Source organism: Neovison vison, chromosome 1 (genome assembly GCF_020171115.1).
Source record: "Neovison vison isolate M4711 chromosome 1, ASM_NN_V1, whole genome shotgun sequence".
NCBI lineage: Eukaryota > Metazoa > Chordata > Mammalia > Carnivora > Mustelidae > Neogale > Neogale vison.
The window spans coordinates 122,013,934-122,038,347 of NC_058091.1; the positions used below are offsets into that span (position 1 = coordinate 122,013,934).

Below are 24,414 nucleotides of genomic sequence, written 5' to 3' on the forward strand. Positions count from 1 at the left end.
AACCTGAAAGAATTCTGATCACAGCATTCATTCATTCATTCACTCATTCATTCATTCATTTGTCTAGGTATATTCCATGAATGCTTCTGAGCCAAACTCTGTGTTAGGCCTGGTAATCATTTAATGCCAGAAACACAGCACATATTGTCCTAATGCTTCCCATCTCACAGGAAAGACAGACAATAAATAAAACGTAATAATAGTAGTACATTAGACATTGCTGTTACCTATTGCTGGATAACAAATAATCTCCAAATAATACAATCACCTTTTATTCTCTCTCATTGTGTGAGTCAACTAGGCCCAGCAACAGCTCTTCTGCTCTGTGTGACATGGGTTGGGACTACAGTCATCTGGAAATCTGAATGGTCTAGAATATTCTAGAATATGTTGCTTCTCAATGGGGAGTATGCTGAGGCTGTTAAATGCTGCTTATTGCCACTGCGGCCCGTTGGTGCCATCTGGTGTTAATCCAGGTCTTGAAGGCTCACAAGCTCAGGGAGGAAAGAGAAACCAATAGAAGCCCATCTGGAGCCAAATATTGCTTTGTGTGCTCTCAGGACTTCTTCTGTTGTCTAAATTCAGCTTTGCCTTTCTCTGAAGGAGGATAACACCCTCACTATTTTCTCTCTCTCACATCTTTTCTCAGCCTGTGCTAGTCTTCTGCTGCCCCACATAATCACTCAGCACTGTCACCTGGGCCTGCTTCCACCAATCACAAGACTGAGCAGGAAAGGGCCCTGGACCAAGAACAGCACTCTGGAGGAGAAACTCAAAGCCTTCCCTCCTCTCAAGCCCCAAGCCATCCACCCAAGGAGCACAGGGCATCCCTGAAAGACGGGTCCTATTACCTCTTCCTTGAGGCCAGGCAGTGGTCACAAACACAGCACCTTCTCTCCCTAGGTGGCTACATCCCCACTTGCATAACTACCTGTGCACCAGGGCTGTGGTCTGCTTGTTGTCCATGCTCAGCTACAGGCACAGACCCCACCTGCAGCTCAGCCTCCTCCCTCCTCTCCCCTGAGCCAACACTCCTATCTGGAAGGCACATCAGGAAGCTCAGATGACTGTCAGGCAGTCTAGAAAAAGAGGCTCCAGTGGGGTCTGTACATGACCTGAGTCAAGAAAACCCCATGCTCACAGCCCTCCACCCTCATCCCTGACCCAGGTCCTGGTGCACGAGGCCTTTCTTGTTCCTTCCTGGTCCACTCGCACCTGGAATCATAGGTCCTCCCCAAATGCTCCTTGGCTGAGGCTGCCAGAGCCTTCCTGCCCTGTTCCTAGCAGGGACTCCCCGGGCAATTCAGGCAGTGCCTCTTACAACCTTCTTGTAAATGAGGTGTAGGAGATTCTTGAGGCCCCCATCTCTGAGGCTCTCTATCCACCCTCTGCATCCTGAAACTGCCACTGTCATCCCCTCTTCTCCACCTCCCACCTGGAAATGTCCCTGGACCAACCTTGCTGAGCCTGAGAATAGAGAGAAGTAGGGACAAGGTCAGAGCGGGGACCCTCAATCCCCAGTCCTCACCCAGAGCAAGGAGAGGTCATGGGCCCCAGGGACCTTGGCTTTGTGTAGGGCTAAGGATGGATATGCACATGTGGCTCCCATTCTTTCAGCACTCTGACTTCAGCTCCTGTTACAGTGGCTTGTTGTGCCCTCCATATTGTGCAGAGGGAGACATGAGGGACCGCCCATATCCCAGGAGAGCCCCTCCCATCCCACCCACTGCCCAGATTTGTCACTCCGGCTCCCGCAGCTCTTGCTGACTTTTTTTTTTTTAATTTCTTTTCAGTGTAACACTATTCATTGTTTTTGCACCCCACCCAGTGCTCCTTGCTGACTTCTTGTTCTTAGAGAGAGGACTCATGCAAGAATGACAATAAGGAAACCAGCAACAATAAGAAAAGCAGAGGGTTGTCCCTCCATTCTGATGCACCAGGGCCTTTCCTAGAATAGGGTCTTATATTGACCTGGCCACCCCAGGACCACAGGACTGCTGTCTTCTCCCCACACTGCCTCCTGTCCTGGCCAGGCCCACAATGCGAGGGCACAGGTTGTGCACTGCAATTCCCTGTGGCTTCCATGTAGCAAGTGAACCACTGATCCTTTGTTTAAGGAATCCTTATGGCCACACACATCCAGTAGGCCCCGTTCCCACTAGGCAGAACTCCCATAAACTGCTGGGCATACTGGTCAGGGAGATATTCCTGGGAGAGAAACAGAACACCCAGTCTGTCAGGCTGGCCTTGCCCTCCAAGGTCTGGCTGCAGGTCATGTTCAGTGTTGGGAGCACTGGAGAAGAAAGCACAGAGCCAGTGAGGTACAGGGTTAGCCCTGCTCCCTTCTAAGGGAGAGAGAGAAATCAGGGCTGTTTCTCTCACCTTTCCACCTCTGGCTGAAGCTCTCATTCTCCAAATCTGTTCTGCTTCATAGGACCCAGTTCCTTTGGACAGGCATGTTGTTGGACCCAGGATCCAGGCCTCACTCTGTTGGATCCATGTGTTGATGCACAGGGGTGGGCCATAATGGGTTCTTGGGCTGAGGGCACTATAAGGAAACAACTCTTTGTGACAGCGAGGCTAGGGTTTCCTCTCCTGCCTGATGCCCATGTTCCCTGGTTCAGCTTTCTGGAGGAGGACCACTACTTCCCTAGACTGTTGACACTATGAGGAATCACTACTTCTTCCCCTCCTCCTCCTCATTCTCTTCCTCCTCCTTTTCCTTCTTATTCTCCCTCTTCTTCCTGTTCTTTTTTGTTTTATTTATATTTATTTATTCATTGATTGATTGATTGATGATTTACAGAACAAGAGATTGCATGAGCAGGCAGAGGAGCAGAGAGAGAGGGAGAAAGAGAATCCCACAGACTCCACACTGAGCATGGAGCCCCACACTGGACTCAAACTCACAACCTTGAGATCATGGGCTGAGCTGAAATGAAGAGCGGATTCACCCAGCTGAGCCTCCCAGGCACCCCTGGGAGGATTCACTTCTGTCTCTATATGATTGGTGTCTATATTCTTTATTAAGAGTCTTGATGACTGATGGATCACAGTACAATGCACCAGCAGAACATATGTGCATTACATCAGACAAAGAGGGCTTCCTTGGACAGGGTTGTTGGGGGGAGGCTCAATGGATCCAACAGAGAAAATCTCTGCCCCAGGGCTGAACCATTTCTGCCAAAGAAACTCATCCAGGACTCCAGATATTTCTGCTGTTTTACAAAGCTCTCCCTGTACATAGGCTGAGAAATCCTAGCTTTGACAGCCATCTGCATCCAAGGACTTCTTGATTTCCATAACCAAGGTTTGAGCAGAGGATCAGGGAAGTGTCCATCCATGGATCTTCAGATCATAAGAGAGAAAGAGCTCCCCATTATAGTGGAAATGCCTGAAGACCTTGGTGCTGTTGTCTTCTCAGCTTTTCCAGTCCCAGATCTCCTAGATGGAATGTGAACTGGCCACTATCCTGCAGTGACTTCTCTCATCTTGTGTCCCTCTGCTTTCCTTGCTCCAGTGACAACTCTGGCCAGAGGGGCCCTCCCTGTTCTCCTCCATGCCTTCCCTGTGTTGGCTGAGTAATGGTCCCTGTATCAAAACCACAATGATACATCAACTCTCACCTGTCAACATGGCTAAAATAAAAAACACAAGCAACAGCAGGTGTTGGTGAGGATGTGGAGAAAAAGGAACCCTCTGGCACTGTTAATGGGCATGTAAACTGGTATAGCCTCTGTGGAAAATTGTATGGAGTTTCTGTAGGAAATTATGATCCAGAATTTCACTACTGGGTATTTACCCTAAGAATATGAAGACATTAATTCAAAAATCTGTGTGCATCCCTAGCTCATTGCAGCACTATTTACAATAGTCCCATTATGAAAATAGCCCACATATCCATCGATAGATGAATGTATTAAGAAGATGTGGTACATTTATGCAATGAATTGTTACTCATCCATAAAAAAAGAATGAAATCTTGCCATTTGCAGCCACATGGATGGATCAAGAGAGTATCATGCAGGCAGAATAGTCTGAGAAAGACAAAGACCATATCATTTTACTCATTTGTGGAATTTGAGAAACAAAACAAGAGAAAAAGAGAGAAATAAAAAAATGGAATATAAACATATAGATAGATAGATATATAGTAATAAACATAACCATAGAGAACAAACAGATGGTTACCAGAGAGGTGGTGGGTAGGGACATGGGGTTTGGGTGAAACAGGTGGAGGGGAGTAAGTATACACTTACCTTGACAAGCAGTGAGTAATGTATGTGGCTACTCTCCCCCTTCTAATGGTGGTTCCCTCCCCCTTCTGTTTCTCCTCCGATATCTGTCTGCACAATCCCAACTCCATGTTTTGTACCTCTTGACTGATGATCCTTTGCCCCAGTAGAGATCCAGATGTATAATCTTACATTTCAGGCTGATGTCATGGGTGTTCAGAGTGCTCTGATGGCTATTCAGCTCAATTCAGGGGACTGGTTGAAATAGGGTCCCCTAACTCTGCCATCTTGCCCCTACCCTGAGCTGTTCATTCTTGTAACTCCACATTTCACTCAAAGGAAACTCAAAACCCTTCTCACACCCTCAGGCCTGCATGATGTGGTCAGTATCTGACCATGTCACCTGCTCTCTGCTGCAGCCACAGTGGCCTCTTCATCCTTCCTTGAACACAGACAGGATCCTGCTCTAGTGCCTGTGCACTGGAGACTCCCTGCCTGGAAAGAACTCTCCCCAGACCTCTTCTTACACAATTTTTTCATGTCCTTCTAATCTCTCAGAGGTCAGCTTCTCAGTGAGGCTCACACTTACCACTGTAGTAAAGTAGCCGTCTTCACTGTCCCCACACAGGTCTCCTCTGGGTCCCGTTCCTCACTGCACTTCCCAATCTCTAACACACACACTTCCCTTAGTTACTAGCAGACAGTCTGCCCCTCACTACCAGCACATACACCCCACCAGGTGGGCCCATTTGGTCTGTTTCTACTTCACTGAAGTTTCTACAAAGGAGTTTCTGTGTATGACACTCAGTTATCACTTGGAGAAATGATCTGCACAGAGAACCTCTCTCTTCTAGATGAGCCCTAGGCCACTGCTGTTCATGGAACCTATCACTTTTCTCACCAGTGGTGGTCTCTTCCACACTCTCATGTCCTCTTCCCTGCCTCAGCTCTCCTGCATGCACAGGAAACAATGACAGTTCTCCCTTCAGGAAAGGTGCATCTAGGCTTGTGGGTCATGTATTCCAGAGAAATGTGAATTCAAATTAGACACTGTTTCATCACTCTATGAATCAGGAGTGGAACCAGAACTGGAATTACTAGTGTCAAGAACAAGGGGGCATGTGGGTGAGCCAAGAAAATAGAAACTAACTGAAATATAATAAGGATGAGAAATTATCAGTTGCTGTCTCTAACTCCATAATCTGCTTTTTAAAAAAAGATGGGGAAAGATGGAAAGAATGATCCAGAACAACCCTAGAAGGAGATGATCCCTAGAAGAGATGGACTGGTATAAAAAGTCACCTTTGAACCCCACAGATATTCCTGTGTGTAGGGGCCCCCTGGGCCTTGTGGGGACAATGAGAGACAGAGGACCCCTGGGGCTGTCCCAGACTGGGAACACCAGAGGAACATGAGACCACAACTTGTACCCAAGAACAACAGGCCTAATTCTCCATAGAAGCAAAGAAGAAGAAGAAAGAGGAGGAGGAGGAGGAGGAGGGGAGGAAAAAGACAGCAAAAACTTGGGAGCTGAGTCCTGACCCAGGCCTAAGCTTTGGCAACCCTGTTCACAGGAAAATCTTGCTGCATAAAGTCCTAGAGAGAAGAGAGATCGGAGTTGTTGTGATTACTGGGCCTGGTGTGACAAATTTCCACTGATGGGATAAGGGACAAAGGAGCAGCAAGGATGACCAGCAGAGCAGCGACCATGTCAAAGCCCATGATGCACTGAGCACAGTCTGGGCACAGTCCCCTCCATGCTGGCTCCTCACACACTCTTGCATCCCCATCCTCAGAGGAAGCCCAGCCAACTTGTGGACCCTGGAAGGCTCTCAGTGCTCCTGTTTATTTCCTCACTCAAACTTTAGGAGTCCTCTTTTTATCTTTTTGTTTTTATCTTTTAATTTTTTCAACACTTTAAAATTTAAATTCAATTAATTAATATTTAATGTTTTATTGGTTTAAATTCAGTTAATTAACATTCAAAGTTTCATTGGTTTCAGAGTAGAGGGCTGTGGTTCATCAGTCTTATATAACACCCAGTGCTCATTACAAAATGTGCCCTTCTTAATGTCCATCACCCAGGGGCGCCATCCCTCCACCTGTGTCTCCTCCAGAAACCCTCAGTTTGTTTCATATGATTAAGAGTCCCTTATAGTTTGTTTCTCTCACTGTGAGAGAGACAAATGAATTTTTTCCTCTCTTCCCCCGTGAGCCTCTGTTTCGTTTCTCAAATTCCACATATGAGTGAGATCATATGATAATTGTCTTTCTCTGGTTGACGTACTTTGTTTAGCATAATACCTTCTACTTCCATTTATGTCATTGCAAATAGCAAAGTTTCATCTTTTTGATGGCTGAGTAATATTCTTGTGTGTGTGTGTATAATATCTTTATCCATCCATCATCAATGGAAATACAGGCTCTTTCCACAGTTTTACCACTGTGGACATTGTTGCTATAAACATTGGGGTACACATGCCCCTTTAGATAACTGCATTGGTATCTTTAGGGTAAGTACCCAGTGGTGCAATTGCTGGGTTGTAGGGTAGCTCTAATTTCAACTTTTTGAGGAACCTTCACAGTATTTTCCAGAGTAGCTGCATCAGCTTACATTTCCACCAACAACATAGGAGGGTTCTCCTTTCTCCACATCCTTGCCAATATTTGTTGTTTCCCGACTTATTAATTTTAGCGATTCTGACTGCTGAGAGGTGGTATCTCAATGTGATTTTGATTTTATTTTTCCTGGTGGCTAGTGATGATGAACACTTTTCACGTGTCTGTTAGACATGTGTATGTCTTCCTCAGAGAGGTGTGTGCTCACGTCCTCTTCCCTTTTTTGACTTGATTATCTGTTTTTTGGGTGTTGAGTTTGAGAAGTTCTTTATAGATCTTTGATATCAACCTTTTGTCTGTAGTGTTACTGGCAAATATCTTCTTCCATTGTTTTGTTGGCTGTTTCCTTTGCTGTGCAGAAACTTTTTATCTTGATGAAGTCCCAAAAGTTCATTTTTGCTTTTGTTTCCCTTGCCTTTGGGGACTGTCTTTTTTTTTTTTTTTAAAGATTTTATTTATTTATCAGAGAGAGAGAGGGAGAGCGAGCACAGGCAGACAGAATGGCAGGCAGAGGCAGAGGGAGAAGCAGGCTCCCTGCCGAGCAAGGAACCCGATGTGGGACTCGATCCCAGGACGCTGGGATCATGACCTGAGCTGAAGGCAGAGGCTTTAACCCACTGAGCCACCCAGGCGTCCCTCTCTCTCTCTTTAAAAAAGATTTTATTTCTTTAAGAGAGGTAAGAAAGAGAGGATGTACAGAAGCAGGGGAACAGCAGAGTGATGGGGGAAAGGGCAGCAAGGCTTCCCGCTGAACAGGGAGCCAGATGCTGGGCTTGATCCCAGGACTCTGGGATAATGACTGAGGAGAAGGCACATGCTTAAGCAGCTGAGCCACCCAGGTGTCCCTCCACTCATTCTTCTTTTACTGATAAATTCTTATTCAGTGCATAAACTGCAGTATTTTTTATCATTTAATCATTAGCCACTTCATTTTGTAGATATTTTCTTAAGAGGTGCTTTTGCTTTTGCCACGTTTTCTATATTTTAAATTTTGTAATTTTTTCTTTATATCATATGCATAATATATATTCAAATAACATCTTTATATATTTATATCATATCCTGGTCCTGCTATATTGCATCTTATGGTTCCATATTGAAGTTTCATGAGCTTTTTACTACTCATTTTTTCTAAAGTTACTTAATCACTTTTTTTTTCCATTTTACCTTTACTTTTCTTCCTAGGAGTTGCTATTCTTCTCTGTGCAATTTTCAGTATAAGTTTTATGACACATATGTTAAATAGAGATTTCTCTAGAGAAATTTGTTTCTTAAAATTTTGGGGGCATCACCAATCCAGGACAATTATAAACTAAGCTAACGACCTGAAGCTATTTTGGCCCAACAGCCAATGGGAAAGCAAATTTGAACTACAAATCACAGACGGCTTAGTCCGTGTCTGCAAATTTTTGAAATAGTTGTTTGCTCACTTTTTCCCAACTGAAAACCAAATTTCCTTACAGTGTTCTTACACTTGATGATAGAACAGATTTGATTTGTGTCACTCTGTTCCAAGGATGTGAATCTTAGATTCCCAGATTTTCAGGGAGGGCATGTTTCTCCTGCTGCTCACTTGAAGCAGCTCTGGGCCTTGTCTCCTCTCTGTGAAGCTCCTGAGCCTGAGAAGCCAAGCTAAGATTTTCTAGATTTGAAAAATACTCTACGGATCAGAAAAACTATTCTCTGGGGCTTAAGGCCCATATTTAAATTTTGGGTTAATTGATTTTTCTCTTGATTGTTCTGCACTTTGGGGTGATTTTACATTTTTTTCTATCATTTTCATTTTTAGGAGAAGAGGCAGTGTTATTTTTTAAAAAAATTAATTAAATTCAATTAGCCAACAGATACACCATTAGTTTCATACGTAGAGTTCAATAATTCATCAGTTGCATATAACATCAGTGCTCATCACCTCACCTGGAGTGGGGGAAGCCCTAAACCTTAGTCTACTGTGTAGGTGGAAATGGAATCCTCAGTAAGTATTTTTCATTTCTGCTCTTTTTTAGGCTCCTGAGTCAATGCTAGAGTGTAAGTCACCTAAACCAGTGCTGATCTGTGTCTCCTGTGAGCCAGCCCTGGCCTGGGAACTGTTACTCAGGCCACAGAAAGTACGCACAGAAGTTGGGAAGTGAGTGTGAGCCATTAAGCTCTACCTTCTCCTGTCCGAGACTGGTTATTTCCAAGCAACAATAAGCATGGGTATCACGTCATTGGATCTGCTGAAACACTGTGATTATAGCTATTCGTGGACTAGAGATGAAGTAGGACAGTGTCTAAAAGGGAGTGGTTTTTCAGACCTTTGTGGAAGCCACATAAAACCTAATAATATTATAGATATCCAGAAATATGTGCATGTATGAAGAAACATCATATGTCTGCGTGTATATGAGGATCATCTGAGGTGACACAGAACTGGGTTTTTAATCCGTGGAAGATACAAAGGCCAGAAGAAGATGTGTTGAGCAATCGCTTCATGACCCAACAATGCTACTCCACTCATCTGTGAGTAGGGACTGGAGTGGACAAACCTGGCCCATAACAACCATCAAAGGAATAAGTTGAAAGATGCCGTTTATGAGTCACTCCTCATCCAAGCAGACTTGAGTACCTGCAGTGTGCAGATCAAGTTCTAGTCTCAGACCATGGCTCCAAATGTGGAAATCTGTCATTCTTTTCCATTCCTGAACCCCTATGTCCATTCCCAGAACTTGTACCTCTCTTCCCACATACAGGAATGCCACACATCGACAATCTTTTTTTTTTTTTTTAAAGATTTTATTTATTTGACAGACAGAGATCACAAGCAGGCAGAGAGGCAGGCAGAGAGAGAGAGAGGAGGAAGCAGGCTCGCTGCGGAGCAGAGAGCCCGATGCGGGGCTCGATTCCAGGACCCTGGGATCATGACCTGAGCCGAAGGCAGCGGCTTAACCCACTGAGCCACCCAGGCTCCCCCACACATCGACAATCTTATTGGGGGCACAGACACGTCCATCCACAGAGAGGAGAGCCCACTTTGCCAAACAGTCCAGCACTTGGACATGACATGAAGCTTCAACAGTCCCCTGACCACCTGCCAGACTCTGACTCTGGACATGTGACAGACACACTGGGACAGCATCCGCATTAGGCACAGGGGGTCTGAGCAGTGTCACAGTCATGTCATGAAACTGTCAGGGGCAGCAGTGATAGCAGTCCCAGCTGCAGGGTCCAGTGGCCTCCCTCAGGGGAGTCAGTGGTGTCGATACCCAGTAGCAGGCACTGACTGTCTGTGGGCCTCCATCCAGGGTCCAGTGTAGATTCTGCTCCCGACTGTGAGTCTCAAGCCTGTATTGTGGCTTTCCTGGAAATAAAGCAAGATCCCATATATTTTCTCTCTTCCCTAAGTCTCTCTGTAACTGTATGTATGTATCACAAGGAGTCAGAAACCCACATAGGGAAAAGTTTCCAAGAGCAAGATTTCAGACACTTTTTACCAACTTTTTAGAGATATGATTGACATACACCATTGGGTGAGCTTAGGGGTACTACCTGTTGATTGATACATTTCTGTATTGCACAGTGATTACAACCATAACATTAGCTAACAGGTGCATCATGTCACATAGTTACCATTTCCTTTTGTGTGATGCAGACATTTAAGATCTACACTCTCGGTAATCAGACGTTTTATGTTGAGCTGATAACTTCCTCAGTCTGCCACCTGGCTGTGCCCCACAGGAGAGAAAAAATGCATCTCCCAGTATGTCTTTCATTTTTCTTCCTACAAAAAGACATCTGAAGATTTTATTTATTTATTTGAGACATAAAGAGAGCGAGAGAGAGAGAGAGAGAGCATGTGCGAGAGAGGCAGGGAGGGGTAGAGGGAGAGGGAAGACATTTCAAGCAGACTCTGTACTGGGTGCAGCGCCCAACGTGGGCTAATTCTCATGACCCTGAGATTATGACCTGAGCTGAAACCAAGAGTGGGACACCCAGATGCCCTGCAAAAACCATTTAAATGTGTCTGTAAGACCCCTTCCCACAATGAGGGCTCTCATCGATGACTTCAGTGCTTCTCTATCTGGTGGAGTCACAGGATTGCCTATGCCATTACTTAGGCCTCTCTGCAGACCCACCACCTTAGAATGTTGGATGTGGGCCCAGGAATCACTTACGTGATAAGCCCTACAGGAGAGGCTGAGGCATGGCCATGTGGGGATCCTGCTTCCTGTGCTCGCTACTCATTGTGGGATCTGAAGACCAGCAGCAGCAGCACCAACCTTGTTATCATCCCAGCATCTCATGCTCTACCCCAGACTGTCTAGATCTTCGTAGTCCAGGAAATTCCTGTGCACACTGAAGGCTGGGCCTCCCTGGTCTCTGTGCCTTCTAGACGCAGAACCGGACTCTGCAGTGCGCCCTGGATGTGCACTCTGATCAGCCTGCTTAGCCCTGAGGAGTCCAGGGTTTGGTCCTGTTCCTTTTTCTTCTACGGCCTTCAACCCCTGGGGACCTCATCTATGCTGAAGGCACAAAACATCATGTATATGCTGTCACCTCCCAAATCTATTTCTCCAATCCGGGTATCTCTCCTCCCCTGCACTCTGTATCCAACTGCCAACCTCACTGCATTTCTAGTGGACATCTTCGATTCCACATGCCTAAATTGGATGCCTGTGATGCTGCTTCTTCTAATTACCTGCTTCCAGAATCTTCCCCATATCCAAGGAAGGCACTCCCCATTTCTACTTGCAGTCTGAAATACTGGATGCCCTCCTTGATTCCTCCTACTCACCACCCAGATTTGGTGGTTGGGAAATGCTGCAAAGTCCATCTGTAAATATCCAGCACCCAACCACTTCCTATATCTTCCCTCCTCACACCCCAGACATACAGCCCACATCCCCCTCCTGGGTCACAGCACTGGTTTCCTACACTGTCCCCACTGGTCACTTGGCCTGCTCCTCTCGATTCTCACAAGAGCAATCTAAGCAGCAGTAAGAGCTGCTTAGAAAGTCAATCCCATTGATGTGTTCATTCTTGTAACTCCACTTCTCACTCAGAGAAAACTCAAAAGCCTTCTAATATCCTCAGACCTCCATGATGAAGTCACCTTCTCAGTGAGGCTCCCCTGATCCCTGGAGTAAAGGAGCCATGGTCCCCGTTCCAGCACAGGTGCTCTCTGGGTCTCCTTCCTCACAGCTCCTGCCAACTTCCAACTTAAACACTTCCCTTATTACTGCGCTTACACAATACACAGTTCACCTCTGATGACACTGGTTTGCACAGTGTGTGTGCATCTGTGTGCGGACTTTTTACAGTAAGTCCTGTCCATGCATTTCCTCATCTCTGTGATTTCTGACTAATTTTTGCAGCTTCATTCATTGTTAGAAGACTCTTTTCTACATGTAACACAAACATGTGTTAAGTGACTCTTCATGTTATCAGTGAGGCTTCCAGCAACAGTAGGCTATTAGTTCTTATGTTTTGAGGGAATCAAAAGCTATACTTGGATTGCTGACTGCACGAGGGGTCACTGCCCCATCAGAGGATCAAGTGTAGTCTGCCCCTTACACTAGAAATACTCTCCACAAGACCAGCACATTTTCCCTCTTTTAGTCTCACTGAGGTGCCCAGATGCAAACATAGCATGTCCTGTAGGAGGCACATGACAGTTATCAGTTGAATGAATGAGCAGCTAGAGGAGTCCTTCTTCTAGATGAGTCTCAGGCACAGCTGTTCCGAGGCAGTTCCCACCCCACGTGCACCCACCTCCCCATCCCTGCTGTCTCTTTCCCCGCACAGGGCTCCCCTCCCCTCCCTCTCTCTGCTCAGCCCCTCCCCCCACACCATCTCTCCTGCACAGCACAGCACAGCACACAGAGTTCTCTCTCCTGAAACACTGTACTCAGGATCTTTGGGTGCTTTTCTCCAACCACAAAGAGATCTACATTAGACTCTGCTTTATAGATCCATGAACTTGGATCCAAGCCAGCACTAGGATCATTGAACTAAGGGTAGGGGACAGAAGGCAGAGCAGCTGGAGAGAGTGTCGCTCTCACCATCAAGAACGACCCGGGGGCACACAGGGTGGCAAGCTTCTTTATTGCGCTCTCCTGCGCCGCGATCTGGGGGCAGCCCTGTCCCTGGGACGCCCCACTGGAAGCAGCCCCGTCCGGGGCCCCGGGGGTCTCCGCCAGGCGCACCACGCCACAGCGCCGGGAACCCGTGCTGGTCCACCGCTCCCGGGGCCCCGCAGCTCCTCCCCTACACGGAAGTTCACGCACATATATACGGTTTGTAATAGCCAATGAGCAGCCCTATCATGCAGCGCGCACATGCTCATTCCCTTCCACCACCTAAGGGTCCCGCAGTGTTCATTCACCTCTTCTTACATAAGCTGTCAGCCAATCACATCTTGTTCCTCAAAAGCGCATGCGCCATTTTGCTCTTAATCTGCCAGCGTGGCTCCCGACAGAGAGAAATTAACTGATGTTTATTAAGGCTGAGAAACTTTCAGATTCCTCCTCTATCTCCAGAATCTTAAGAATAATCTAGAAAACAGGTCTAGAGTGAGGGAAAGAGATGGATGAATCTGAAAGTTCATCTCTCCGTACCACAGAGACTCCTGTGTGCCGAGGACAACCTAGGCCTGTGGGAGCATAGCCCAAAGCACACCTGCTGCTATAACTGACAGGGTGACCCAGGGAGAATGGGACAAGAACTAGTACACAAGAGCAAGAGCTGGCCTGACGCTCTAGAGAAACAATGAAAAAAGCCAACCCTGGAATGCGGGCTATGACCCAACCCAGGCCCGAGGCGAGGCTGACCCAGTCACAGGAAGCTCTTGCTGCACAAGGTCCTGGTGACAGGTGACGTCCAAGTCCCTGTGATCATAGCTCCTAGTGAGACAAGCTTCTGCTCAAGGGCCAAGGACACAGAGCTGCTGGACAAGTCAGCTGGGTGACTTCCTCACCCAGCTGAGGGGTGAGCAAGTCACCCCCATGATGCACTGAGCACACACTGGGCACAGGACCCATCGCCGCTCGTCTCCTCACAGCCTTCTGCCCCCGCCCTCAACAGACTCAGCACAGTAAACGCATGGTCTCAGCGGTTCCATTTATTTGATTTCTCAATTTTACAAATTTCCTCTTTTGTTACCTAATCAACCCCATATGAAAGAATTAGGAAACACAACTCATGTCTGGATTCTCATTTTCAATACAGAAGTAAGTCATTTGTACTCAGCCCAACATGAAATAAAGACAGGGATGGAGATGGTTCAGCCCTGCCTCTGCTGGAACAGGAAAGCACATCAGAAAGGAGAATAAAATCAGAATAGGGAGGGGTCTGGTGGGCAGGGTGGGCAAATCTCCTCATGTCCTCACATATGCTCAAAGGAACACAGACACATTCTGACATCTTCTGCACAAAGAGATTGCTGATGTCACCAAGTGGGGGTGTGAAGAAATCTTCCATCTCTTAGTCCCCTCAAGGCAACTGGTCTCACACTGTAAAAAAAAAAAAAAATCATGTACAAATTGAGGTCAGTCCCATAAGTGGGGACATCTCAGCAGCCCCCCTCATGAGCAAAGTGTCCCTAGTGCCCCAACCCTTCCCCACATCAGGGTCTCCAGGGTCTCACCTTTAGCAGCTGTGAGAGACACATCAGAGCCCTGGGCACTGTCATCACCTAGGGGAGAACAAACAGGACGTGGTCAGAGCCCACAGGAGAGGAGACTAAAGGAGGAGCTATGGGGTGTGTGAACTCCCCATGGGGTCCTGTCTACACTATCCCAGGGTCTCAGGGATCACCCCTCCATACGTACGTGCAGCATGAGAGTAGCCTGGTTTTTTCTCTCCTGTGGGGGAAAAATATCATGTCAGAGGCCTGGGACAGGGCTGGGCCATGAGATCCTAGAGGAAGCTCCCAGTCCTGGTTGTAAATGAAGTTTCCAGAATTGTAACTAACCACCGAGGACATGACAGAGAACATGAAAAATGAGGTGAGGAGTCACTGGGTCACCTGACTTGCTGGAGTTCTGTCCTTAGCAGGGACTTCCCTCTCTGTCCTGTGACTGCTGGGCATGAGGTCCCCATCATCAGAATTAACAAGATGAAATGTGTCTTTCATTTTCACAAGTGTTTGCTAGAGAGTGCGTGTTTGTGATCTGCTCCAGAGCAGGCAAGTCCATTTGTGAGGATGGTATTTCCCAGTAACAAGGCAGGACAGTCTGCTACCTAGGAGACCCCCCCAGAGGAACAAGAAACCTCAGATCTCCCCACTCCATTCCTTGCCTGAGCACTTCCTCCAGATCACAAATCCAAGCACTGCAATGACCGCCAGGAGAGCCAGGAGACCCAGACCAGCAATGATCCACGTGATGAGGTTGGTAGGTGGCTCTGGAAATAGAGAGGAGAGGGGTGCAGAGCTCTGGTAAGTGTCCTGGCTCTGCTGAAGTTCTCCAGAAGGCCTTCTGCTTTCCCTGTGAAGAGGCTCTACCCAAAACCCTCCTTACGCCATCTCAAGGTGACAGGCTTGGGAAGTCCCTCATGCTGCACGTGGCATGTGTATCTCTGCTCCTGTCCAGAAGGCACCACCACAGCCACCCACTTCTGGAAGGTTCCATCTCCTGCAGGCCTGGTCTCTACAAGCTCTGTGTCCTGGGTCAGGTGCTCTCCATCTCGCTGCCAGGTCAGGGTGATCTCTGCAGGGTAGAAGTCCAAGGCCCAGCACCTCAGGGTGACATCACGGTCAGAGATGGGGTGGTGGGTCACTTGTGTATTGGGGCGTTCTGAGGAAGAGAATCAGAAAATCCGCACTTGGGTTTACCTTTATGGCCACTGAGACGGCATTCATGTGACCATCCGGAGATGAACTGGGTATTGGTTCAGATGGAAGAAGCACAAAGCCCAGTCACCAGCCCAGCCCTTGGGATCTTCTAATCCTGGAAAGTTCTAGACTCAGGGAGAGAGTCCAGGATAGGAGACTGTAGGTTTAAGGGAGAGTGTGCACTAATGGTCCTGAATTGGCCGGGGTTGAATGACTCAAAACCCCCAGTCAGACCTCGAGAGATGTTTGTATTGGAGAAAAAGGCCTTGAGAGGTTCTGTCATGGTTTCCAGGGTGGCTGCCAGGGTCAAAGGGAACCACTGATGGGTTATTGTAGGCATGGTCTCCACCTGTCTCCTGGGAGAGACTGGATTCCTCAATTGTCCTTTAGAAAAAAGTTGCCCTCTGGCTCAGTCACTCTTTAGTAGGAACCAGAACACCCAGGCGGATCTCCCTCTCCCCTCCCATGGGAGGGCGTCGTTCTGACTTGAGACTATTTTCCCTTCCTGGTGGGAAGCCAGCCCCAGGGGAGGGGCGATCAGGGAAGCCCCGTGGCCCCTGGTACCTGCGCGCAGCAGCTTCTCCTTCCCGTTCTCCAGGTACCGGCCGAGCCACTCCACGCACGTGCCCTCCAGGTAGTTCCTCCACTGCTCTGCCGCACCGGCCGCCTCCAACTTGCGCCGGGAGATCTGCGCCGCCATGTCCGCGGCGGTCCAGGAGCGCAGGTCCTCGTTCAGGGCGATGTAGTCCGCGCCGTCGTAGGAGTATTGATCGTACCCGCGGAGGAGGCGCCCGTCGGGCCCCACGTCACAGCCGTACATGTTCTGGATAGTGTGAGACCCTGGCCCCGCCCCGACAGGCAAGCGGTTAAGTCCAAACAGAAAGTAAAACCGCCTAAACGTTCCCGCGGGTTCTTCCGGCTTAAGGATGCGGGGACGGCGGAGGGGCAGCGGGAGGGTCCCTCAGACTCGGGGTGAAGCTGACCCGGATATCGGAGAATGAGGGTCGTGACCTGGACCCGGCCCTGTCGCTCACCGGCCTCGCTCTGGTTGTAGTAGCCCCGCAGGGTGTTCAGGTTCACTCGGTAAGTCTGTGCGGTGTCCTTGAAGTTCCGCGTCTGCCGGTCCCAATACTCCGGCCCCTCCTGCTTCACCCACGGCGCCCGCGGCTCAGCCCTCAGACTGGCAGAGTCGCTGTCGAACCGCACGAACTGCGTGTCGTCCACGTAGCCGACGGCGATGAAGCGGGGCTCCCCGCGGCCGGGCCGGGACACGCCGGTGTAGAAATACCTCAGGTAGTGGGAGCCTGCGGGAGCGGAGGGGCTGAGACCCCGCCCGACCCTCCTCCCGGCGCGGGGCCCGGGGCCCGCGTGGAAGCGGCCGGGAAGACAGGGAGAGGGGGCACCGAGAGGGGGAGAGCAGGGCGCAGGCGGGGAGGGACGGGGGAGCACAGGCCGGAGCGGGAATGGGGGCGGCGGAGAGGCGCCTTTCCCGGGGTCCCGCGTCCCCGCCCGGCGGTCCCCCCGCTCCCGCCCCGCAGAGCCCCTTTCCTCCCGCCCCGCACTCACCCGCCCAGGTCTCGGTCACGGCCAGCACCCCACACAGCAGCAGGAGGAGGGTTCGGGGCATCACAACTTCCACCTCCAGAGTCTGAGGAGACGGTGAGTCTCAGCTGGGCTCGGAGGCGGGTGAGGAGACTTTATAACCCGAAATCGCGGCCGCTGATTGGCTTCGCCAGAAACCCGGCACCTAATGGGAGCGCCCGCTGGGTCTGTGTCATGAGTATCCAGGCAGGAGGAGGTGACACAGGTTGGGAGAGAGACAAGTGAAACCCAGAGAGATGGGGATTCCCCAACACTGGGCTTCCCCACCCCAGACACCGCCCTGGGGCCTGAGAGGCGACCCAGGGACCTGGGACCTTGCGCCGACCCCTCACCTACTGCACAGAGCGCTCTTTGTCACACTGTCCCCCTGAGCCGAAGCCCAGGAGCTGCGTGAGTCAGTGATTCTCAAACACTCTGTTCACAGGGTATCTACACAGTCTCACAGCTGACTGAGGATCCCAAGGATCATTTTGTGTCTGTGGGTTATTTCTATCAGTATTTACCGTAGTAGGAATAAAACAGGTTTAAAAATTCATTGACTCATTTAGAATCATATTAATAATCCATCGCATGAAAGCAGAAATACTGCTTTTATGGAAAATAACTACTTCTACAAATAAAAACCATAGTGAGAAGAGTGATGTTCTTGCATTTTACATCTTTTCAAGTCCCTTTCTTGTCTGTCTCCTTAGAAGAGCCCTGGATGTTCAGATTTGCTTCTGCCTTTATTGTGTTCTTTTGGTTGATGTGTATGAAAAAATTTACAATCTTACACAAATATGGGAGAATAGTATGTTTCATAACCTCAGATAATTACTGCTATTCATCTTAGGTACTGTATTCAAATGACACAAGTTGTACTTTCTCTAAGGTTATTTGCAAAGTGTAACTTGAAAGAGCATCATTGACTCTGTCCTCTGATGTATTAAAATCCACAGGCCCATCTTGCACACTGAATGGATCTTGTACTAATGCATGATTTTTTAAAAAGTAATGTGTTGTTTAAGTTATGTATGTGTTCCAGTGTTGATGAGGTTAAAATTGAATTATCAAAAGTTGTATTTGTTTCAATATTATCACAGATCCCAATAGATCAGTAGCGGGAAGCTGTCAAGTTTATTGGTACATCACAAGTTTCCCAAGATTCTGATTTTTCTCTTGAGAGCTTACATTTGGTCAAGGCAACAAGTACTCTCATCTGTCATATATGAGTTGATTTTCATGAAAGGTTAACTTCATGTTCATTTTCCAGACACTGTTGGTCAGTTGTCCTAGTCTAAATAATCCAAGTTCTGTGTCGTTCATTCCTTTGGGTAAAAATGGCGTTCTGTTAAAAAAAAAAAAAAAGAGAGAGAGAGAGAGAAAAAAAAAGAGGCAGTTAATTTTTACACAAATTATTTTCTTTGGGGTTTATGTACGTAGAAGTGCTGTATATCCCATGCTATCTCATATGACATGTTTAAATGTGGATTTGAGAATAATTACTAAAGATGATAATTTAGTGCACTAATCAGCATGTTGAATGTGATACTAGTTTTTTGTCCTACTTTTGTTTTGGGGGTATTTTATTTGCATGTAGGTATTATCTCCCTAGAAAAAGAATCTCAGGATTTCTCTCATGTTAGTCTTCGTCTTGCTTCTTCATTGTCCATGATGCCAGCTGAGGTTGTGGAAACAATGAAACCAAACTGGAGGGATGGGGACAGATTCTTCTGCTATTTTGGTAGATCTTTGAGTTGTACATCAAATCTGCGCTGCTCACTTCACTCAGGTTTAACCTGCCCATAAGGTTCACAGCAGTATTCCCAGCTCTGTAATCAGCAGTGATTTCAAATTCCCAATATAACCTTTGTCATCACGGTTAGAAATAGGAAGATGACTTTGGAGCATAGCCTAAGAAGACCTGCCTTTGCCTCTCTTCTAGGCATTAATACTCTCTCTTAAGAGCATCTGCTGGGACACTCATGGGACCATTATGGTGGCTTGGGAAAATGGCAGAAAGAGTGTTTTTTGTTTTTTGTTTTTTTTTTTTAATGGAAGTGAGTAGTGGTGAAGAATAACAATTGCCCTGTGGACCCATCACCTCCATTCTTGCTAAGTTTTACCTCAGTGCGAGTGTCAACGATGTGAAAAGGCAAATAATGTCTAAGTGATGTTATGAAAATAGTGTTAACCTCATGGATTCTGTGCAAGGGCCTCTGTGACTTCAGGTGTTCCCCAGACCACACTTTGAGAACGGCTGCTCTGAAAACCCTGGGAGAGTCTCCCACTGGTCCTGCTCTGGCCTCCTCCTCACTCAGCAGAATCCCTTTCCCTGAGCTGCACTTCTTGCCTCTGAAAACTCAGCTCTGACTCTAGCCCCTGAGTGCATCTAGAAGAGATCTCATCTCCTGGAAACGTGATGGCAGAGAGGGTCCCCAGTCTGGGAAGGGAGGTGGAGGGACAGGGATTTCCCTTTTGTAACTGGGGGCAGTTTGCCCCTGAAGGCACCAGACCCAGGCATAACCAACTTTGATTTTGTGACCCACCAGCTTCATATGTATTCACATCCCAGACAGAAATCTGATGTTGTCTGTAAGAGAAATCATGTTGGTCTTCTCCGTTTACATGTGTCTCATGCCTCTGACTCGAGACTCACAAAGCATGAAGCACAGCAACTTCCAAAGCAACAGTCTATGTGGAAGGAATTGTTCTGTATCTGCGCTGTCCAGTATGGTGGCCACGAGATGCATGTGGCTCTTGACATGCAGGTGACACTTGAAATGGGGCTGGTGTGCTGAGCAGTTGCATTTAAAAAAAAAGATTTTATTTATTTATTTGACAGAGAGAGATCACAAATAAGCAGAGAGGCAGGCAGAGAGAGAGAGGGGAGGAAGCAGGCTCCTGCTTCCCCACCCGATGTGGGGCTCGATCCCAGGACCCTGAGATCATGACCTGAGCTGAAGGCAGAGGCTTTAACCCACTGAGCCACCCAGCAGTTGCATTTTTAATTGTTTTGAACGAATATGAATTTAAACAGCCACAGGTGGCTCATAGCTACTATTCAGACAATACGTATCTAGAACGCTCTTAGTTGTCAGGATCCTCCTCAAAGAAGATACTGTGTGACTCATAAGAATACACGTATTAAATTTATCTTCAAATTGAAGACATGGATTATCTGTGTGGGTCTGAAACATATCATATGCTTAAAATACAGCACCTAAGTGTAATTACCATGCATTGTAACAGCTGGTGTACAGACATGAACCAAAACATGATGTATCACATCTAGGTCATTATGTGTTCAAAAATGCCCATCCCTGGAGCTCTTTGTTGCCTCTATTACTTGGGTGTTTTGGGTCTTGTCTGTGTTCATCTGATAAATAGAAGCAGACACATAAGTCTTCACCAAGCCCAGGTGAGAGATTTATTGAACACACTTATATCAGATACCTCATAGGCTCTGTAGGTGCTGGTAAACGTCATAAAGCAGAAGATGGACATCTTAGATTCCATTACGTTATTATCTTTTACCTCTGTCTCCTCCCCATACTTTTGCTCAAATTCAAACAATTCTGTGTTTCCCTTCACCCTTAAAGCCCTGTGCTCTTCATTTCTACTGAGATAGAAATATACGTGAAATGCTTACAATTTTGACATGAAGAAATTCTCTAAGCACGGCCCAGTGATGAAAACCCATCAAGAAAAACTTGAAATATCTGCATGTCAACCACATACTCACCAAGATACAAACACATGCCATGATCAAACTAAAAGACACAAACACAATCTTGACAGTCAGAAGGGTAACATTCATTACTGTTCTTCAACCAAGACCACCAGGAGCTCCTGCAGGCCCTCAAGTTGGATCTATTACCTTTTGCAGTGAGAGAGAACGTGCCCCTTTGGGGGCCACGGGGCATCTTAATATGAAGGTGTTGGAACCCAAGGGACATGGCTTTGGATGGGAGATTTGGAGAGGACCCATGCAAGTTGGGGCTCACTCCTGACTGCATGTTGTCAAGGTATGTAGGCAATCCCATGGTTGAGCATCTCAGTGAGTCCGCTTCCAGCAGGCCAGACCAGAGCGAGGAGAGAGCAGTCATGGTGGAGAAGCAGCGATTGCTCACATTGGCTGACACAGGGAGATGCGTGTTATTCTGTGGGTTGTGCAGTGCTTTGTTTTGTCTGTCATGACACAGAGTGATGTTGTAGTTTCAGTGTGTCCCTGTCTGATGCTGATGTTCTGTGAGGTGACTGACTTATGTCCCACAGGAGAAGAATATGGCCAAGCGGTAGACATTAGACATCTTCTGACCACACTGAGCCTGACTGTCAGTGTCAGACCAGCTCCTGATGTTGAGGGCTGCTGGCTCTTCTCTGTTAAATTTCATATTTTAAAATAGCTACAACTGATTCAAAACACAATTATAGAATCGGTATTTCTCTTTTCCTTGGGTAAATACCAAAGAGTGGAATTGTTGGGTTATATGGCGAATCACTATGTTGTACACCTGAAATGAGCATAACGTTGTTTGTCAAATGCCGTCAAATAATGAAAAAAGAAAAAGAAAGAAAAGAGAATAAAAAATGTTAAAAAGCAATCTGGGAAGTTGGAAATGAAACACCAAACCAATGTATTTGTAATAAGAAAACATAAACAAATATGAGAATGTGGAATAAGTAATAGGAATAAAGCTATAAAATAAATCTATGTACCTGGAAAAGATGAAAGTAAGGAATGAGAGTGTTCATCAGAGGGTCAGGAAGACACTGTCATAAAGGTTGATGGAAGTGATCACTGGGACACAATTTTCAATGGGTGCTTTAGAAAAATGTTTCCACAAACATGTGCTTATATTGTGAAACACATTTTCTTTGAGGAGTTTATTCTAAAGAGATAATCACACAGTTCACCAGGATGTGCATTCACTTGTGTTTTATGAAAACAAAGAACAGAAGTTATATAATTGCTGTAATCAATATGATGAAGGTGAGTACAAATAGTGGAACATAAGCATGTGTCAAGGATTAACCAAGTGACTTACACAGAGGGTCGAACTTAATCATGAAAGCCAACTGAGGAGGCACCCATAGGGCATCCGTTTGTTCAGACAGGGAAAGGGAGACTGGGAGAGGAGGATGTGGTGGAGCCAGTGTTCAGCCCAAAGGGTTTGCTCCCAGAGACCTTGTTGACTTGTGATCCTGTCTATCAGGGGATTGTTGTCTGTGCACTCTAGGTACGTGAGCTGTCACGATGTTCCAGAATGTTCTGTGTGGGAGGCTGTGAGGCTCAGAGCCTAGGAGGACATTAAGGAGCAATGTGACTTGGCTGCTCAAGTCACACTAAAGTCCATCATCCAGTGGACATCTTGAAGCCTCCAGGGACTCAGGATCAGCTGGCCTCTGGAGCCACAGCGCAGAGCAAGGGTGACACTCTAGTGACCGGACACTGGCAGGGTCATGTGGGAGTGGGCATGGAGAAGAAATGACAGAGGGAATGCAGGTTGCTCCTGAGATGAGTGCTGTGTGGAGAAAGGTCATGATATCACAAAAGCAGGAACCGGGAGACCTAGCAGGTCCCCTACCATTAGGATCAGTCACATCTACAGGATGCAACAGGCATATGGATGTGAAACAAAAACACAACTCCACACAGTGCTGTACAATTCCAGAACAGGAAAGAGCTCTGGGAAACTAACAATATGAGCATAGAAATGAATAATCGAGTGGATATACTGTTTTCCTTTCCTGAAGTCGTACAATCAGGAATGTGATGGTAGCAAGAGAGAAGATCTGTTTCTCAGTCAAATGTTTCCAACAAGTTAATAACAACAGTTTTTTAAAACTATGGTGAAGAGTGCCTGGGTGGCTCAGTCATTAGGCGTCTGCCTTTGGCTCAGGTCATAATCCCAGGGTTCTGGGATCGAGCCCCACATCAGGCTACCTGCTCAGCAGGAAGCCTTCTTCTCCCTCTCTCACTTCCCCTGCTTGTGTTCCCTCTGCCACTGTGTTTCTCTTTGTCAAATAAAATCTTTTTTTTTTAAATGAGGTGAATAGGAAATGAAAAAAATGTCAAGAATGTTCCTCCCACTTTATAGGGACGAACACACTTGTTGAGAGACCCACCCAAATTCTTACCTAGAGCAGATGAGAGGAGACCCACACCAGGACACATCATATGAAATGTCAGAAAGAGGGTGGAAGGGTAGATGCCTTGAAAACTCCAAGAAGCAACAACACAGGCCTGGGGGCTGGAAGGCATGAGGCAAGGCCCCCAAATCCCAAGGACATCATTTCTGTCTAGCAGAGTCTCTGTCATGTTACCGTGTGAAAGTCTACTCAGATGTGAGAGTTTCTGTTTTCCTTTACACGTTTCCTTCCACAGGACAGCAGTAGGCAGAGTGGGACAAATGATGGAGAAAACCAACAAGGGGAGCACATGGGATCCTGGCCACAGGGAGCCAGCAGGAGAGAGGTCTAGTTCCCCCAGGAGGAGCTGCAGGGGGTCTGGGTATCAGCCCCTCCCCAGGGATGCAGGCATCCCCTCCCCATGGAGCAGGACTGAGGGCTTCAGGCCATGCGGCTGCACAGACGTGAAGATGGAAGAGGAGGGGATGGGCTCGAGTATGTTCATGAAATTTTACTCAGGGGGAATGGAAGAAGGATTTAAAAGGGGCCCAAGAGAAAAAAAGTAAATGAAGGGATAAGATATTTATTTACTCTGGGGAAAATAAAAAGTTGATTCAGAAAAGGGATCGCAATCATAAGTCTATAGAAGACTCAGTTGTGACTAGTATTTCATGGTCATAATAAAGGAAACACTGAACACTGAGCTCATCAAAATTATCAAATAATTACATGGGGCAGATGGGAGAATGTGAAAGAGGATCCAATTCAGGAAAGATGACGCATAAACTTGAAGACCAGAGAAGGAGTCTAAGAAGCAGGCACAGAAGCAATAATCAGAGAATCAGCCAGAAGAACTAACGCAGGTAGTCTCTGAGATTCAGGAAATGGGGTCTTCGAAGCTTGGGGTCATCTGTCTTGATATCAAGGACTGCAGAAGGATTTGACTTGTGAAACTCTGTGCCTCTAACCATTGGCTACAAAGACAATATGGTAGGTGAGATGATGGGTCAGGAAGAGTTCTGCACAGAGGCC

At 47.2% G+C, this 24,414-nt stretch overlaps 1 protein-coding gene across 1 annotated transcript; it reads right to left on the minus strand.

Annotated features, from left to right (window-relative positions):
• Positions 1-13,933: 13,933 nt before the first annotated feature.
• LOC122911837 (DLA class I histocompatibility antigen, A9/A9 alpha chain-like) lies at positions 13,934-17,322 on the minus strand. Its single transcript, XM_044256919.1, has 8 exons — positions 17,233-17,322; positions 16,701-16,970; positions 16,231-16,506; positions 15,353-15,628; positions 15,132-15,236; positions 14,663-14,695; positions 14,479-14,526; positions 13,934-14,344 (listed from the first exon to the last, which is right to left on the minus strand). The coding sequence occupies exons 1-8, from the start codon at positions 17,291-17,293 to the stop codon at positions 14,340-14,342; spliced, it is 1,074 nt and encodes a 357-aa protein (XP_044112854.1). The 5' UTR covers positions 17,294-17,322; the 3' UTR covers positions 13,934-14,339.
• Positions 17,323-24,414: the final 7,092 nt, after the last annotated feature.